The following is a 19,301-nucleotide window of genomic DNA, read 5'->3' on the forward strand; positions in this document are numbered from 1 at the left end:
GGTTTTCAAAATAATAACTAGTTACAACTGTCAATGGCCATAGAAACCAGAAAATAGCTTGTGATTCCTTCCCATATTTACCTTCTAGTTAGCCATTGAAGACAATAAGTTGATCCTAGAATCCAGGTAATTAGCCAAAATCAGTTTCCTGTTCATAATATCAATTGTTAGAGAGATATCATTAAGTAGAGAAAAAGCAAATGCTTGTCAGAGGACATTGCTTTCTCTCATTCAACAGCACTTTCAGATATGTTAAACAGAAATAATCTTGCCTGAAATCAACATTCAGTGGTGAATAGGGTGGTGTTGGGAAAATAATTTACTTTTAAAAGTCAAATTTCCTGCCATGTGACAGGCTATTTTAACTTATTAAAAAGAAAAAGTGCCCAGTTATTGTATGTTACTATGGAAAGTACCTTGAAATACAAGAACAGTAATAATGTGAATCTGAAAAGTATTACATTTGTTATGTTTACATTTAGTCTTTATGCACCTCTTAAAGATTTGTTTGATTCTAGTTAGGATGACTGGATTGGGATTAAATTAATCTAATATAGCATATCTCGCTATAGGTCTGACAGTGTGATTCAGATACCTTTATCAGAATTTACATCAGCCTGCAGTTTGTCAGTGGATGAATGTTCTGACATATAATCTTGTTTCTGACGAGTATACTAATACCACTTATGTAACTGCCACTAGTGTCTTCTTGTAAAATGGGAAGCATGCATCTGTATGACACACTTCTTCCCTATTAATGAAGAATTGCAGTATGGAAGTCAGCACAAAGTGTCCTATAATATTACGTTCTTCATCATACTATATTAATTTTAAAGTGAATTTACATTTAACATGATATATAGAATGTTTATATAAATTAGGTGCATTTAAATAAGGATATAATAAATAATAATAGGTAATATATCATAAAATGTTGGACAAGCTCAATCAACTGGGTATTGGAACAGGTCTGGCAGCAACTACAGTGGGGCCGATGTTCCACAGGTAAGATGCAATTTGGCAACAGTCTGCAACAAAGATATAAACTTTTTAAAACATCTTGTACTCCTTTGTATGGGATTAACATACACAACAAAACAAACAACTCTACCTAAAGTTTGAACCCAAAAAGGTTTGTTTAACTGTTGTTCCTTGGACAGTCTTTAATCCTCTCTCACTCCATCCATTTCAGCTGGCAAAAGGTTACATTTTTGTGTTTTTACAATTTAAAAATCTCTCTGTTCTTAAAATATAATCTTTCTGTTTTGTGTTTTTCTTCATGACCTTTCCCACTTTGTGTCTATATTGTTCCATTCTGATGACTTCAGGGTTGTTCAGCATCCTTTCTTATGCCTTCAGACGAGGGTTCCTTCTTTTTTTTCTCCAGTGATGAGTCAGAAGGAAGTGCATGGAGCTAGAACAGGGACCCCCACGAGTAAATCAAGCAAATGCTCATCTTTGTGTCATCTACACCTGTTACAGGAGTGTCAGAACCACTATGGCATCTGTATTAAAAGATGATCTGTTATACCTTGACACTTAGCAGTTTGTTACTTTGTTCATTGAGGCAGTCCTTTCACTTAATGTTGTTACGGTTACAGGTCATTAAGAGGTTTTTCCATAATTATGTTACTCCATATTTCTAGTTAATACTTTATTTGTCACAGAGGAGCTGTGGCAGCTATAATAAGGAACCCAAACTATACTATATATTTAATTAATTAACCTCACACATAGCACTTGATGATTGTGAATAATGAAATAGTTTATTTAGATTACTTACTCAGCCTAACATTTTCCTTTCTTTAAACAACTAATTCATACTATTATATAGCTTCTAATTTGGTTTGCTTATACTGTATTCCATTAATGGACATGTGTTCCCAAAAATACATTTTTTCCTAGTAAAAGAAAATGTAATTTTAAGCAACTTTTCAATATAAGTTCAATACTGCTTACAATAGAAATGACATCTACAAAAAAGATTTGTAATGAGTGTATATCTGTACACTGGGGTTCATTTGGAGTGGTTGAACAAGATAGACTTTGGTCTTTTTTTTAACCCAAATTAACTAAGTAATAGATTTTTTTTTAGAATGTTGCTTTCCTTTATTAGGCAGAATTTCTTTTGGGGTGGCTACATTGCCTTAAATTAAATCAGGGAGATAACTAGTATGGCTGATAACTGGTATAGCTTGTTGCTCCTATCATCAGTGAGCAAAAGGAACATATCTACAGCAAAATGTATATAAAATGCAACATGTTGCATTTTATATACATTTTGCTTTAGATGTGTTCCTTTTTCTTCATGGCTACGAAATGCTTCTGCCTGTATTGTTTCTTGGTACATGGAAGTTTCAAGGGAAGCTGCAGAATTCTAGCACATCAAATACAGGGTAAAAAGAGGCCCCAAAATAAACCAGGAGATTTCCCAAGCCATGATAATATAAAATACCTTTTATTTGCCTTATATGGTAATACTTTTAAATATCCTACCCACAAATCTTTTTGAACAATCCTCTGGCAATTGCAACTGGTGCAAATATCTTATCAGTTTAGCAGGCAGCTGTGACCTGCCAGTGTGATCCAGTCTGCCTGTGGGGTCTGTAAAATTAAATATGATTCTATAGCAGGGGTGGGCAAACTATGGGCCGCAGGCCACGTCCAGCCCATTGGTCTTTTTAATATGGCAGCCAAGGATTGGTGTGTCTCACTTTTCCTAACAGAGGCCACAGTCCCAGATTGCTCTTCATGCCTTCAGAAAATCCAGACTCGCAAGTCTTATCACGCAAGACTTGGCGTCAATACTGCATGTAAGCGCAGCAACGCAAAACCTAGGGGACTGACGAGTGGAGACAGAGTCTGGTGCTGGCCCAGCCCGCCTGTCAAATTTTCAAGTCAATGTGGCCCCTGAGCCTAAAAGTTTGCCCACTCCTGTTCTATAGTATCAGCAGTTAATTACCATATTATATTTGCCAACAGCCACTAGGCCACTGCTTGAAAAAAATTGGATATCACTGGTGTAAGAGGCAACCATTGTGTATATAGGAGCAGGTACTCAATGAGTGGTCCTCAAGGCAGGTGTATAAAAGTCAAATAGAAATGTATTGAAGTACCAGTAACAGAGAGCCTTATAGGCTAGTCCATAAAAACTCACCAAAGTCAAGTGCACCACCCAGCTAGGGGAATCAGAAACAACCATGTATATAGGAACAGGCACTCAGTGGTCTTTTAGGCAGGTGTATAAAAGTCAAGTAGAGATTTATTGAAGTACCAATATCAAGTATATATATATTCTGACACAGTTTTTAAAAATACACACATAAGTTTAAAATATATGTATAAAGTAATATCTTTGCAGAATTAGAGGAAACACTGCATAAGAGCACATTTATTAGTCAGAAATAAAACATTTTACCTCTAAATTTATACAGGTATGGGATCTGTTAAACGGAAAACTATTATCCAGAAAGTTCTAAATAACGGGTAGGCCATTTCCCAAATAATTCTAATTTTAAAAAATGAATTCCTATTTCTCGGTAATAACAAAACAGTACCTTGTACTTGATCCTAACATGTTTAAATGATTTTTAGTATATTTAAGGCATGGAGATCCAGTTTACAGAATGATCCCTTGATCCAGAAAACCCCAGGTCCTGAGAATTCTGTATAAAGAAATCCTGGCCTTTAATGTATGATAATCAAAACTGGTTACCGGTTTCAGCATTTAATATTTTCACTTCTGCCCAGTTTACATTTACACATGGAGAGATATGAACTGTTTTAGAGATTTGGTACATTACTGCAGCCTAGATACTGACCACAAGGAGGCTAAAATTATTGTGTTTAATAGCTTTGGGTGGCGTGCGTAAACATTTTGGCTGCTTCATGTAACTCTCTTATAGCTGTATACATTTAACTTATACAGTTTTACATAATCTTTTTTTTTTTTTAAATAACATTGGCACACTTTATGGTTATTAATTTACTAAGCCAGTTAATCTTTCTGTGCGTCAATAAACTTGCTTAGAAGCAAGTTTATTAAGTGTGTGAGGATACTGGAGTACCTAAAGATACCCAAGCAAATGCAGGAACATGTAAAAACTGCTTGTTGATTGAGGCTAGCTCAGAACAAAATGTAGGACCACAGTATTTAATAATAGATTATACATTCTGCCATTAGAGGAAATGTGCAGTAAAGCTAACAGGATAAACAAAACAGCTAAATTATTGATGCCACATGCAAGAATTGAGAGGCTTTATGAATTGCCCAATAATATATGTATGTATGTGCAGCCAGGTCACTATCTGCAAGAATTTGTATGTTCTTGCTGTGTATCCATGGGTTTTTGGGTTTTTCCTACAGTTTCCTTCCACACTCCAGAAACATACAGGTAGGTTAATTGGCTCCTCATAAAAATACCTTAGTGTGTATAAATGTAATAGGGGCATTTAGCTTTTAAACTCCCCTGGGGCAGGGACTGAGTGGTGTATAATCTTTGCAAAGTTCTGTGGACTAGGCTGGTACTATAAAAATTAAGGGTGATAATAGCAGGTAAAGACAGGAATAGTATGAGCCAGGGGAAGCCGTGATCTGACATTTGTACTTCATAAACGCTTATTTACCTTTGTTAACTTGTTAACCACATGCCCCATATAGCATTACAATTTGCAGGCATTTTCACAGCTTCGCCAGGTGATATGCTGTAAAGTAAGCTCTATTCAGTAACTTAAAGGAACAGTAACACAAAAATATTTAAATACCTTATAAGTCACAAAACATCTCTAACATTAGGTCTAGCCTTTCCCCCCTTGCCTTTTTCAAATGCTTCGGCACTTAAAGGAACAGTAACACCAAAAAATGAAAGTGTATAAAAGTAACTAAAATATAATGTGCTGCTGCCCTGCACTGGTAAAAGTTGTGTGTTTACTTCAGAAAGTCTACTATAATTTATATAAATAAGCTGCTATGTAGCCATGGAGGCAGCCATTCAAAGGAGAAAAGGCACAGGCACATAGCAGATAACAGATAAAACACTATTGTATTCTACAGAGCTTATCTGTTATCTGCTATGTAACCTGTGCCTTTTCTCCTTTTTTCCAGCTTGAATGGCTGCCCCCGGGGCTACACAGCAGCTTATTATATCAATTATAGTAGTGTTACTGTAGCAAACACACCAGTTTTACCAGTGCAGGGCAACAGTGCATTATATTTTTATTACGTTAAAGCTCTTTCATTTTTTGGTGTTACTGTTCCTTTAAGCTTTTTATCAGCGTATGCAGTTTAAATTTATGATCGCAACATTACCCCCCAAACTGTATGAAGCAATAGAAACATAAATTTAAACTGCATATACTGATAAAAAGCTTAAGGGTCAAAGGTCCTCTGACACGAAGACAACTTCTGGGTCAGTGCACACAGGAATTCAAGCACCCATTTTCGCTGTGCTGCTATGGAGCAGTTTGTCACTAAAATTCTACATGAAGCATTTAAAAAGGCAAGGGGGGAAAGGCTAGACCTAATGTTAGAGATGTTTTGTGACTTATAACATATTTAAATATTTTTGTGTTACTGTTCCTTTAATTTGGATGTATCTGTCCCTAACTGGGAGAATCAGGGACCAGATAGTGCTGTGGGTTGCAGCTGAACATTAAAAGCCCCCAAGATAAGATTTGTTGAGCAGATGTCCCCATGTAATTCTTAAAGGGCCAGTAACATTAAATACATATATAGAGTAATAATTCCCCTCCTGTAGTTAATTTAAATTATTTATTAATGATTTAAGAATTAATTGAGAAGTTCCATGAACAAATAAAAGCAGAAAGTCAACTGTTTTTACATGAAACTCAGAGGTAGCTTCTTTGAAAATGTATTAGGTAATTAAAAAGCATAGAAGAGCTGCCTGTTGAGAAAATTACATTAATGGACTTCTTAAAGGGCCAGTGGCAAATAATAAGCCTAAGAATTCACTGAGAAGTTGCATGAGCATATCATATAGGGAATATAGTATGATGTATATAATTCAGTGTTTCCATGGTAGAGCTTCCATGCCAAAAGCAATGGTGACATGCTGTCAAGCAGCAGCAAGGGGGACATTCATAGATTCATTAATTAAAGAATAAGCAAAAAGTGTGGTTTTTGCAACCCTATTCATTAAACTCATGATCAAGGAGGTATACTGTGTACGTTTTAAAGGAGAAGGAAAGGCTAATAAAGAGTTAATCTCAAGCTGCAGGCATACCTTCAGTCCTCTCAATAGTGCCCTTAAGTCTCCCCATATTTCTCCTGTTCAGATGATCAGAAGCCTCATAGGAAAAAAAACGCTGAGCTGTGTAAAGAAAGTTCCCATAATGCCTCACTCCTGCACCAAGACCAAGCCTGGTGTACTTGCTCTATGAGGAAGCTTCCTGCTGATTGGCTCAGATCCAGATTCCTAGGGGGGGGGGGAGTTCTTAGCATTCTTGTGGGAGGGGAGCAGGAGAGAGAAAAGAGCTACATGTCTCTGGCACGGGAAAACAAAGAGACAACAAATCCTGTTTCTTTTGACAGATAAATCAGTGCAGTGTTTCTGCAAGTGCTTATGGCTGTATTTACATTTATGATAAAGCTTAGTTTTTACCTTTCCTTCTCCTTTAAGTCTTAGGCTTTCTCAAAAGCAAGGAGCCTTGATCGCCTTACCCATTCATAAGCACAATTTTAGGATACCCATTAATTTGCTTTCCCTTAGTATCTGCTTGGGTATGTGTGATTGTTATGTGCAGCCTTTGGGGGAGATTCGTTAATATAATCTGGACTTCTTGTGTCCCATTGTTTACGTGATACTTCAGAGATATTGCGTGGATGCCTTCCAGTTGTATCTTAGCAACTAGATGTTACTGTACTCGGACTGATTCTTCAGAGCATTGTAAAAAGAATTACCCTTGCTTATGGTTTTGTTACTTTGTATATTTATATTTTGCTTACACTACCATGCCAATCCTCTCTTGATCATAAAAGCTGAACTTTGAATATACTTTTGTGGCAAAGAGAAGGCTTAATACTTTGCTATGCTTTCAGCACATGATCACAGCTGTGCTTTCTACTCACCTTCACTAACACAGTGATATGTTTCCATTGCTTTGGCCTGGCTGATACCCCTTTTCCCAAATCCAATCCCTCGCCTCCACATCTCGCAATCGCATGCTTCCTAACACTTCTGAGCAGACGGGCGTGCCAGACCGCAGAGGAGCTTGGGACTTGCAGGTCGGCCGGCAGGCTCATCCCGCTTACCTGGTACCTCACCTGGCATCAGACCGCCATGGGGGATCCGTGCAGGTATTAGACAATGAGCAATGAGACTGTTAAGTTGTGATTTTAGGCAGCTTATTTGGATTATTGGTTCTAAAGCTGTATATATTTTGTTTTGGAATGCTTTAATTACATTGCACAACTTTTACAGAATAACATAAAGTCTGTAGAATACAATGGGATGAATTCTTACGCAGGAATCTCTATTCAATTTTCCAGAGCATATCTGCCATGTAACCTGTGTCTTGTCTTCTTTTTCAAACTAAATTGATTCTCTTGTGGCTACACAGCAGCTTTTTCATTTAAACTATAGTAGTGTTTCTAAAGCAGATGCACTATTATTACAAGTGCAGGGCAACTGTACAGTGTAGTGTGACAAGTTTTGTAAAAAAAACAAATCAAAACTAAAACTTTAACTCTCTACACTTGGACCCAAATTATCCACATGATTAAATACAGGCAGTCAATTTTTTTTTCGTTGTAGGATGTGTTACTCATGTTCTAATTATGATTTCATTTTGGTGTAGGTAATGAGTTCAACTAATGGGCAGCTTAATGCCGATGACCAAACGGGAGGTCACTCCAATGCACCGATCACAGCGCAGGCCGAGGTGGAGGTTGTGGAGGAAGCAAAGTATGTACTCATTCTCCTTACTTACCTGATTCTGTGCTTGCATGTTTCACATAATTTGGCTCTCATTTGTCCTTCATCCAATCCTTTAGTCTACCAACTTTTTTTCTTAAGCATCTACATTCATACAACCATTTACAGCTGCATTTTAATGCAGCTGCTTTTGCATGAGGTCGCTCAGACACCCTCTGTAATGATTCAAGGTCTAGCCACAAAGACCCAGTGTTGCTTTGCTTACTGCAGTTGGAATTGTTTTTATTTCTTCTTATGGTTTTGCTGGATTAAGAGTAAATCTGGTTACTCTCCCATTAATGCTTTGATGTATAATATGTCCCTTCTCTGCCACTCTGTAAGGGCTCTGGCACACGGGGAGATTAGTCGACAAATCTCCCTTGTCACGGGTGACTAATCTCCCCGAACTACCATCCATCCCACTGGCGAAAATGTTAGTCGCCAGTGGGATGGCACACGCTGCTCAGGCAATTTCGGCAAATCGGCGAAGTTGACTCGCGAGGCAATTTCGGTGATTTGCTGAAATCGCCTGCACAGCGTATGCCATCCCACCGGCGACTTACATTTTTGCCTGTGGGATGGTAATTAGGGGAGATTAGTCGCCCGCCAACAGGGAGATTTGTCGCTGGCGACTAATCTCCCCGTGTGCCAGAGCCCTAAAGGTCAGCTGTTTAATTACTAGTTTGCTACACTGCACTAAATGTATTATAGACTAGTATGTGGCATTATGCTGAATGATAATATAATCTTGAAATGACCAGTCTGACTGCATTCTTGTGTGCTGTTCAGTCTATCACCAGCACATTTTAATGTTTGGTGTTGCTGTCTTTGTATGCTTCTTATAGTTTTATGTAGTTTCATAAAGGAAGCTGCTTCATTTTCAATTAATTTAAGTGTCATAAACAATATTTTATGCTTTCTGTTTGAGACATTTTTTTTATTCTGGGATTATATAAAAAGGATGGTGTCTAGCATAGTAGAGCTAGTGACAGTAAATCCATGAGTATTTTTAATAAATGAAAAGTTAGGGAATATAACTCTTCAATTAGCTGTTATTAGAACTACCCAGCATCCTGCCACTGCTGTGGGCTTTTGAAGTTTGATGAAATGCGTAGTTCTGCAACCGCCAGAAAGGCTCAGGTTGAACATAGTGTGCTTGGTATAATCTCTAAATGAAAACAATCATTTCTCATTTTTAAATCCTGAGACATTCCCAAATATATATATAAAAGTTTCCATATATTTTAAAAACTATGGAGGCATTATTTGCACTCCTCACATCCTGTAATGTCTTGTTATCCCATCAACAGAGTCTAACAAAAGCTTCTGCTAGTCTGTTAAAACATAGTATGTGATTAGACATATTTGTCTTGTAATGAAAGATTTCTTTTTTAATGATCAAAGTAGTACTAGTTTAAAATAGTAAAATTAGTATTACCCAAAACAGTAGTTATGCTTACTATTCATTCTTGACAATATGGAGTTAACTTTTTAACTAAAGAATGAAAAAAAAAATCAATTAAAAATTGTATTTGTGTACTTTAAGAATGGTGTCATCTGTAGAAAAGCATATACTTGCACTTTCAGTTTGGGCCAGTGTTCAGAGAATGGATATATATTGGCAGTGGCCTCCCCTGTGGAAAAACGTACATTGTCATTTTCACTGGTGTATGTCTGTTACATTTTCTGTATTTATAGAACTTTATAGTATGTGCTGATTGTCCTGATTGGAGAACTAATGTTTTCCATTATTCACTCCTGGGCAGGAAACAAATACAAGGACTAAATAAGGACTACAGAAATGACTTCCTTCACCCAGCTAAACCCAGCACATGCCATACTGTGTATATATTCATTTTTGTGGATATATGGAAACATTTATGTATGAAATGGAGAAATGTTCAAAAATGATTTGTTCCTTGAAAGGGAAAATAAAGGTTTCCTAGCAAGTTTAGGGAATAGGCAACATTCTAATATATATATGTATTATATCTTCAGAATTGTATGAGAGATGTAAGCTATTTTTTTTAAAGGTTACAACTTTTGCGTGTTTTCTGCGACCTTTTCTTACATTAGCGCATCTTTTTCGTACTTTGCGACAAAAAGCGCGACCAAAAAGCAATACAATTGTCGCCCTGAGTACGAAAGATTTGGATTCATTCAAGCTTCGGTATCGTGGTTTTCCTTTGGCCAGGTTGGAGCTGCAGAGTGCCATTGAGGCCAAGTCAGAAAGGTTTTCCCGCTCTTTACAATCGTTCGGATACGAAAAGTTCGGATCACCGATACGATATTATCATAACTTATAAGATTTTTCATAAGCATATTTGTGACATTTCCGATCATCAGAAATTATCGTATCTAATCCGAATTTTACCAATTTCGGGATTTGAACTCTTACTTTGATGAATCAGCCCCATTGTGTCATCATGTTCAAATCATTGCTGCTGCACACTCTCCCTCAGTGGTAATGGAGGTAAGTATACATAGTGCCTACCAGTGAGGCCTCTTTTAGGCACCATGTGTACTTGTTTCCTGTTGGCTTCTGCTGCAGAAGGAAACTGTGGCAGTCACAGAGATTTAAACATGATCAGACATTCTGTTGTCACACGCCTGGGGGAACTGGAGCTTATAGCTAGCGCCTAACACAATTCTACTTAGGGATTATAACTGTATAACTAAACTTTGTGAGAAGCCTTTACTTTCCCTTTCAGAGTTAGACGTTGAGCAGTTTTTAAAGATAAACTAGATTGTATTGTGATAGCCCCAGGATCTCTTCACCTAATTGCAATTTCCTACTATTTTTACAACCTGCAAGGCATGTTGTCTGCATGGCTGCATCCCCCATTCTATATCCTGTGTTTCTTGGGTGTATTAATATCTCTCTCTTTCTTTCTGTCTTTTACCAAACTTTAGCTGCGTGAAAATGCTCAACTTGTGGTGAGTCTCTCTCTCTGCAGAGCACACACCATTGAGAAGGCCCCTTTTAGTCATGTTATGGTTGTTCAGTGATTCTTTTACTGTAGAATAGGCCAAGTTGTCTGAAAAGCTAAAATATCCCAGTAATAAATCTGAAATATACAACTGGTGTTAGGAGATGTGCATAAATATATAAATAAGTATAGCTGCGGAGTGCATGTTTAATTGGAACACCTGTTACTAATTACAGATATATATCCATATGTGTGTGTATGTATGTACATACATATATATGTTTCTGTAAATACATGGTGCTCTTCCCAAAAACATAAATATTAGGGATTAGAGAAATGAGTCAAATAAAAAAGGAAGTTAAAGGGCTTTAAAGAATAAGTACATTTTTTTTTTCTATTAATAAAATTACTTTAAACAGCTTACCAGAATTGCCTACGTTTGTCCCTCTGTTCTCTCTGACCTGGTTCCTCAGTTACAAGCTGATTGATTCCTCTCCTTCCTTGTTCAGAGTGAAGCTCTGTCCCCACTTCCTATTCTGGTCTCTCATCAAGAAAAAAAATCCTGCTAATGCAAGAACTGACTCCTGCTGCCTCCAGGCATGCGCAGAAGGCTCTCCACTTCGACTACAGGTAGTCAATGAAATGAGAGAACTGAACAGGAAGTGGGGGCGGAGCTTCACTTTTAACTGAGGAACCAGGTCAGAAAGAACAAAGGGACAAATGTAGACAAATCTGGGAAGCTGTTTATAGTAGTTTTATTAATAGGAGAAAAAAAAAGGTTTACTTATTCTTTAATGGCTAAAATCATCTTGCTTTAGTGATTAGTACATATAGGCAAAGTGGAATTGCTCTGCTCTCTAGCATTAGATTATTTGCCCCCACACCAGTAAGCCCTGTGTGTACTGGGTATCTCTGACACCCACAGGCCTGTTTTAGGGCTAGCTTTTCTAAGAAATACAATCTTGTCTAATTTATTATTGACTTATACTTTCTAAACTTTGTATGTACTTTTTATGTGCCCTAGTTGTGCTTCAAAAACCCAGTGTGTAAGTTTCAACAATGTTTATGCAAATGTAAAAAAAAACATTAATTGCCTTCTTTGGGACACTCTCTTGCATATGTAAAGAGTGGTGACATGTTCACCATTTATGCTTTCTCCATGTTGTGTGCTTGTGTGTGTGGTGGGTTTTTCCCAGGCACATACTAACCTGAAAAATTCAGCCTTTGTACCTTAAGGTAGGCCAGCCATATACATGTGTCATACAATGCTAATAATCAGTGCTGTAATTCAGTGGATCCACAGTAACCGTTAATTTTCTCATTTGCTAAAAGTGTAACCAATTGGTTTAAACCTGTTGCCTCTACTAGTTCAGCATATCTAAGGAGAGAAACAAATGTAACTTACCCAAAGATCTCCTTTTCTTCTAATGTAGTAATTTGCAGCCATATGTTATATCACAGTTACAGCTATAGAAAAGCATTGGTCAATAATTCTACAGGATAACAAATAAAAGAAAGTCTCACCATTATTTGATGTCAGGCTGCCCCCCCCCCCCCCCCCCCCCCACCCCACCCCATACACTGCTTTGTGTTCCCAATGGGAGATAACCCATATAGTTTAGGAAGCTCTGTTATGCTCCTCTTCTCTAGCAGACATCCACTATTCAATTTATTACCAGTTGTTTCTGCTTTATACAGAAGATAGGAACACAATAATTGATAGATAGTGTTTGCTACAGGTATGTTTATTATCCACAAATACTTCTAGGCCCTTTTATTAAAGAATTCACCTTATTGAATCTCGTAAAGGGTATTAGTAGCACATAAATGTTTTAACCCCCTATACAAATTAGTAATTTCTTCAGATCTTGCTGTATAAATGGGTCATGTATGTGTAGGTTGTATTGTTCTACATTATATTCTGTCATCAGCAAGCACTGAAATATTGATCTTTATTTCATTAATGAAAATTTTAATTAAGTGACCCTAGTGCAGAACCTAATGTTTATGTTTGTGTTGGACTGTCTACCTGGAGGATTTGGCCTCCATAAAATTGCATGGCCATCACTTCCAGGGCCAAAAATAGGGGTAGGCAGAAGAGGCACCTTCTTAGGGCACAATAGTGAGGAGGCACTTGACAGGTACCTCTGTGCCGGGATCTCTTACTCAGCCCGGCAGCTGCGTGCCTTGCGCCCTGCGCTCCCCCCTGTACAGCGTGTGCTTGCGTTCATTCGTGTGAGGTGGCCACTCGGATCGCCTAGGGCGCCCTTCTGACTTGGCCCGCCTCTGATCACTGGCCAATAGTTCCATAGATTTTATTGACTTACATAATTTTTAAAAAATCCCTGTCCTCTAATGCGTAGTATATGTTTAAATGGCTTACTACCCTAAAAAATTTTGACAGTGAACTAAAGGATGAACTGTGTTTTTCAGTGTGATATAAAACTATAGAGCAAACAATTGACAAGGCCCTTCTCCTGTAAAACTATTCTATTTAGTACTACTGTTCGCCAAAACATCATCTTAAAGGGGTTGTAAAGTCAAAATACAAAAGCTAATTGTCAGATTCCTCCCTTAAAAACAGAGCTATCTTTAATATTCTTCCATTTAATAATCGCTACCATTTTCTGGAATCCTGTGATTCTTTGCAGCGCATTCTCCCCTTCTCAGCTCTCCCTCTGCTTACTGTGCATAGAAACATTGAGGTTAGCGTTAGTGAGAAACAAATTCATGAAACAACCTGCTGCTTTCCTGTAGCCCAGAACTTTGAGCAGGGCTAATACTTAAAGGGGTTTTTCACCTTTAAGTTAACTCTTAGTAAGCTCTAGAATGGCCAGTACTTAGCAGATTTCAGTTGGTCTACATTTTTTTTTTTAATCGTTTTTGAATTGTTTGCTGCCCTCTTATTTGCCTTTCCAGCTTTCAAATGGAGGTCACTGACCCTGGCAGTCAGAAAACTATTCTTTTATGAGGCTAAAGTTTTATTGTAACTTGTTATTATTTATACTTCTAGTCAGGTCCTCTCCTATTCATATTCCAAACCACTGCCTGCTAGGGTAAATTGCACCCTAGCAACCAGATAGCCACTAAAATTCTAGAATGAACAAGAACTAAAAGTAGTTCAAAAACCACAAATAAAAATAAATGAAGACCAGTGCAGATAGTATTAGAATATCATTCTCTACATCTTACTAAAAGTTCATTTAAAGGGAAACAACCACTTAAACAAGAGCCATCAGACTCCTAAGAATATATATACAGTTTCCAGTATCGGCACTCACCACTCCATAGGCAACAGCCGGGTGCTGACCAACAAATCACATCCAATACATAGAGAGCACTCACGGCATGAAATCTGCAAACAGTCTTTTATTCAGTCATCACATCTATGCGTTTTGATCCCCACAGGATCGTCATCAGGATCCTAAAGATGATCCTGTGGTGATCCAAATCGTAGATGTGATGACTGAATAAAAGACTGTTTTTCATGCCCTGAGTACTTTCTATGTATTGGATATATATATATGTTACAGACTGTTTTTAATGCTGTAATGTTATGTGTAACCTGTATAAATGCACTCTGCCTGCTGCATTTGTATGTTCGTGGAACTGCTTAGGGACTTATTTCAATATTGGGATGCATTTTTTTCCTATTTTAATGTTGGTTAGTTATGTTACCACTCTATTCAGAACTTAGTGGTGCCATGTGTTTAATGACTCACTGAACACATGTATTTATGTATTTTCATCAGCAATATTAAGTCACCTTGGATTTCTATGACCTCTATATAAGCAATGAGCCTGTGCCTCCTTTCTTTAATTTGATCATCAAACTCTTTTCACTAACATTGAAATTGTTTATAAGAGGGGGAAGAAATATTCCCTTTATAACATCACCTACATGCAGAAGTATTACTGTACTGTATTGTAGCCTAATGCTGATGTTGAAGTGGCAACAACTTATTGAATTTGATAGTTTCAACAGAGAAATCATTTGAAATACAACATTATACATCTGCTTATTTAGTACTGGCTGCTGATCCCTAGCCCTATCCATAGTTTCATAGGACTAAATATAACAGGAGAGTCTTCTATCTAGCTTTGGGTTAATATTAGGGTAAAGGCACATGTTATGTTTTGTTGCCCACACTTAATCTCCTCCAGCATGGTGACAAATGAAAATTCCTTTCCATTTGTGCCAGTGTCAATTGACTCTAGTATAATATTTGCATCGTGTAACTGCCAGAGATTGCTTTGTGCATTATCCAGTGGTTAAGAGAGTCAAATGTTTTACTGTAGTCAGTTCAGTGGAAAGGTCGTTTTGGAAGTTTGTTACCCACCCTGGAGAAGATTAAGGGGTGTATTTATTATGCTGTGTAAAACTAATTTGCAGAAAAAACGGAGTAAAAAGCTGTGTAAAATAAATGGGAAAGATTGCCATCTGAACGCCGGATATTACGCCATTATTTTGCATAAATTCTGGTGGAAGAAAAAACGCATAAACAATTACGCCGATTTTACGCCATTTTACACGGCGAAGCCTGCCGATTTTTCTCGCCGTTTTTTACACAGCATAATAAATATGCCCCTAAGCGCAGGCTAGAAACCGTACCATGTGCCATTGCTCTTAATAAGCTTCACTGTTGCCAAGAGGGAAGTTTAGGGATCACGTTGTATTGCAGATAGCTGAAGGCAAAAAAATAAGCAGAAATGGCTTCATGGCAAAATATCATTTTTGCATAGGGAGAAAAAAAAAATTCATTTTAATGCTTGTATAGACATCCTTTTTTGTGTTTCTTACTGCTAACTCCCTTCCACAGCAAAATGAAAGTTAACATCACATCTCCCTGTTAATATCAAGCAAATTCATAATGCATACAAATTCATAATTCTGAGGAAAATAAGTATCCTCCTAAAACTGTACTATTCAACCTACATTATAGGGAAGTTGTCATTGGCTGTCTTTCCAAGCTTAAGAACAGACCGGGTACAAGTAGTGTTATGTTCTACCATTGGCTGGTGCTTCATAGATTATTCCTAACTCAAGGATGTCAGATATTTGAAGTTAGTGGATTCTTCAGCCAGACTGATTCCCTGATCCACCATCAGTTGAAGGATTTTTTTGTTGTGTACTGCACTTATAGTTTGGTCTAAACATTATAGAGCAAATTAACATTTTTAAATGCACAGTGTAGTTGTATATTTCCACATATGAAAAGGGACAAGTTTCATCTGCAGTCTTCTTAGAGTCTAATGACTTGTCCAAGAAACGAACGGCCTTGAGGTTAGCAGGATAAGGTTGGTATGTTATGTCCTAAATGTGCAAATATCCACTTCTTGGTAATCCTTTACTCTTGTTTTTTGTGTGCCAGAGTGTTTGCCCACTGCTTGCACACCTTCTCTCACTGCATAATGTCTGCATGTACAAAAACTCTCTCCCTCACTGCTCATCACAGGTGTCTTTAGTCTGCACCACACATTTCAGTTTCCATATCTGTGCTCTAGTGATTGAGTCTGAGAAATTCTGGTGGAAATCAGCAACATTATTTAGCTTTTTTTTGTTTTGTTTTTTTTTGGTATTTTGAGGACAAACATAAATTTGGGGTGCATGTTTATAATGCCCCCTTAAACCGTAAAATCATGAAACACTACACTTTTTGTTAAATATTAATTTGTATTACAAGTCTTAAATATTTACATAGGTTTTGTTAATCCTGTACAGTATTTATCTTTAGTATCAGACAATACTATGAAAATATTTACTTGCATCGATAATGCCTATTTAAATAGATTTGTAACTGGTATTTTGTACTGTACACATTTCCTATATATTGTACCTTAATTGCTTTTGAGTCAAATGGACCTCATCAGCTATATAAAAGTTAATGAACAAACTATCCATAGTAAACTGTACCAATGGAAGCAATCTAACCTATGTTGTCCTTTTTTCTTTTTTTTTTCCTGCTTTGGTAGGTGCTGCTGTTTTTTTAAGAGGAAAAGGAAGAACCACTCGCAGCGACACCACAAGTGAGCTGCCAGAATTTTCTGGAAGAGATTGTTGAACTTGACATGCAGAGCTGCTCTGTAAATGACTCCAGGGCATTTGGGGAAAGAGTATGCGGGTTATATGTGGCTTACCATTCAAGGGAAACAAAAAAGGCAAAAAAAAAAAAAAAAATGAAAACAAAGATGTCTGCATTAAGCTGCAGCCAGCTCGCAAAACGGTTCCTGAGACAAGGTGCAATAAGGTTTAGCCCTCTGAGAGAGTGATGAGATGGAGGGTCGCGCCTACAATTCTGTTGAGGGACTGGCAGGGACCATGCCCTCACAATACTTTGTATTACCTGCATTAATAATGCACTCCTGAATTGCCTGTTTCAAGCCTAATGATTTATACTCATTGCTGAGGGCTGCACCTCAACTCCCTGTTTTACCTCCACCTTGACCACGAAGACAGGATGTGGGGAAAAGAGATTTGACTACTTTTTGAAGTTTGTCTTTTTTGGGGGTTTTTTTTCTGGTCCCTCCTTTTATGTTTCATTTTTTTTTTTTCTCTTCATCGAAATACAATGTAGAGAATTACTGAGCATTCCACATTAGAAGGGCTGCTTCATGCATGGTTAGATGCCCCAAGGAGTCTCTGTTGCACTACTGGCTTTAACATAAATATACATTTTATAAGAATTATGTGCGTTCTGTCTGCTCTGTCGCACATACTCTTTCGAGTGAGACTCAGGATGTAACATATTGGAGCCCTGTCTCCCTGCTTAGCTTTATGTATACAGCAGAAACCCCTCACCCCCCCCCCCCCCCAAGTCAAACTGAGGATTTAATATTTAGTATTGCTGCTTCAGGGGAGAATCCAATAGAAATCACAAAAGGACTTGATTCTATAAAATACATTTCTATGCTTGAATTCCTGCTTTTGTTTTCACAACATTATTCTTTTAATAGAAGCCTACAAACTTTTTTCTGTCATTTTAGCATGGTATTGTAGACAATACCTTTCCTTAAAAAAAACACAATATACTGTTTGATTTCTTTGAAATTATTGTGGAGGGTAAGGCTTGTTTTTCCATGTGTTATAAGATACACTGAGTTTTGATGCAGAAAACTGTGAATTTGTTTTCCTTGCTTTTATGTATCAGTTTTTTAAAGGAAGTAAACTCCTGCTAATGCTTTTTCACCTGACAGGGCTGGTTCTAGGTCAGCACCATGTGGAGCTCCTTTATGCATAGCTTAGAACTCTTAACATCCCCTTTACATCTTAGCTGCTGGGGGGTGCTGGGAGTTGTAGTTAAGCAACAGTTGGAGTGCCAAGGATTGCCTCTTCCTGTTCTCGATGTTTACAAAATGAACAAAATGTAAATTGAAAATAATCTAAATCTGGTAATTCCTTGATTATATGTAAGGCCTTCTACTGAAAGGCAAATGTTGAAAAGAAAATATTGACAAAATCTTTTGTTAAGAGCCAGCCTTGTTCTAATACTTTAATCCTCAATTGTTGGAGGAAATACTAAGAATCCAGCATTATGTACACTGATGCAATATTCATCTGACCCTGTAAAAGCCATTGTTTGGCAGAAGTGAGGTTGGGTTAACCATAGGTGATTTCTGAACAGTAAGTGTCCCTACTGGTCCAGTGCCTTTTTTTTCTGCCAAGTGGTTGAATACTAAATTCCAAACGCTTTGCAACAAGGATACATACACCTCTTGAAGATGCCTCTCTGGGTTTTGAGGTGAACCCGGGCCTTCCGTTAATCTTTCTTTTATTTAGTCCTCTCCTCCATTCAGTGCGGATGGATTACCCCTCAGGAATCTTTTCACTTACCTGCAATGTACAAAGACCACCCTCTCATTTGTAATTTTTATTTTACCTGTATATTTAATTTAGAGTATCGCATTGCACTGTAGCTATAAGGGGAATTTTTTTAAAGCTTTTTTCCTTTTAAAAACTTAAATAAATGTTTGGCTGTTTAAAATTGTCGGTGAAGGTATCAAACTGTTGCTTACCTGATTAAATGAAGGACTGTTTTTTCTGCAAATATTTAAGCACTATTCAAAGTGTGTAAACCAAGACAATATTGCAGTATTAGTGTGTCTGTTGTATTTTCTTATGTTGTGTATTTATTTCTGTGTGTGTGTGTGGTGGCTATTAGAGAGCACATTCAAATTAACTGCTTTGGGTAAATAAGCAGTGAATGAATAGAGACAAGAAAGGCTTTTCAGGACCAATTATCCTATTGTAGAGGTGAGTAAAACACAGTAGCATTTTATTCATTAAAGGGTTAGTTCGCCTTTAAGTTAAATTTTTGTATGTTACTGTATAAAGTGACCAACTCTTAGCAAATTTTCATTTGGTCTTCTCTTTAATTATTTGCTTTGTTCTTCTGACTCTTTCATGCTTTTACAGTGGCTCAAAAACGATTGCTCTGTGAGG

The 19,301-nt window shown here is 37.3% G+C and overlaps 1 protein-coding gene across 3 annotated transcripts in view; it reads left to right on the plus strand.

The window, feature by feature from the left end:
* csnk1g1 (casein kinase 1 gamma 1) overlaps positions 1 to 18,948 on the plus strand; it is an 85,178-nt gene extending 66,230 nt beyond the window's left edge. Inside the window, 3 exon segments of one of the 3 annotated variants that reach the window (NM_001005650.1) lie at positions 7,205 to 7,315; positions 7,816 to 7,922; positions 16,835 to 17,039. In NM_001005650.1, the coding sequence (NP_001005650.1) occupies positions 7,205 to 7,315; positions 7,816 to 7,922; positions 16,835 to 16,892 (276 nt within the window). In that variant the 3' untranslated portion in view covers positions 16,893 to 17,039. 3 annotated transcript variants of the gene reach the window in all.
* Positions 18,949 to 19,301: the final 353 nt, after the last annotated feature.

Source organism: Xenopus tropicalis, chromosome 3 (assembly GCF_000004195.4).
Source record: "Xenopus tropicalis strain Nigerian chromosome 3, UCB_Xtro_10.0, whole genome shotgun sequence".
NCBI lineage: Eukaryota > Metazoa > Chordata > Amphibia > Anura > Pipidae > Xenopus > Xenopus tropicalis.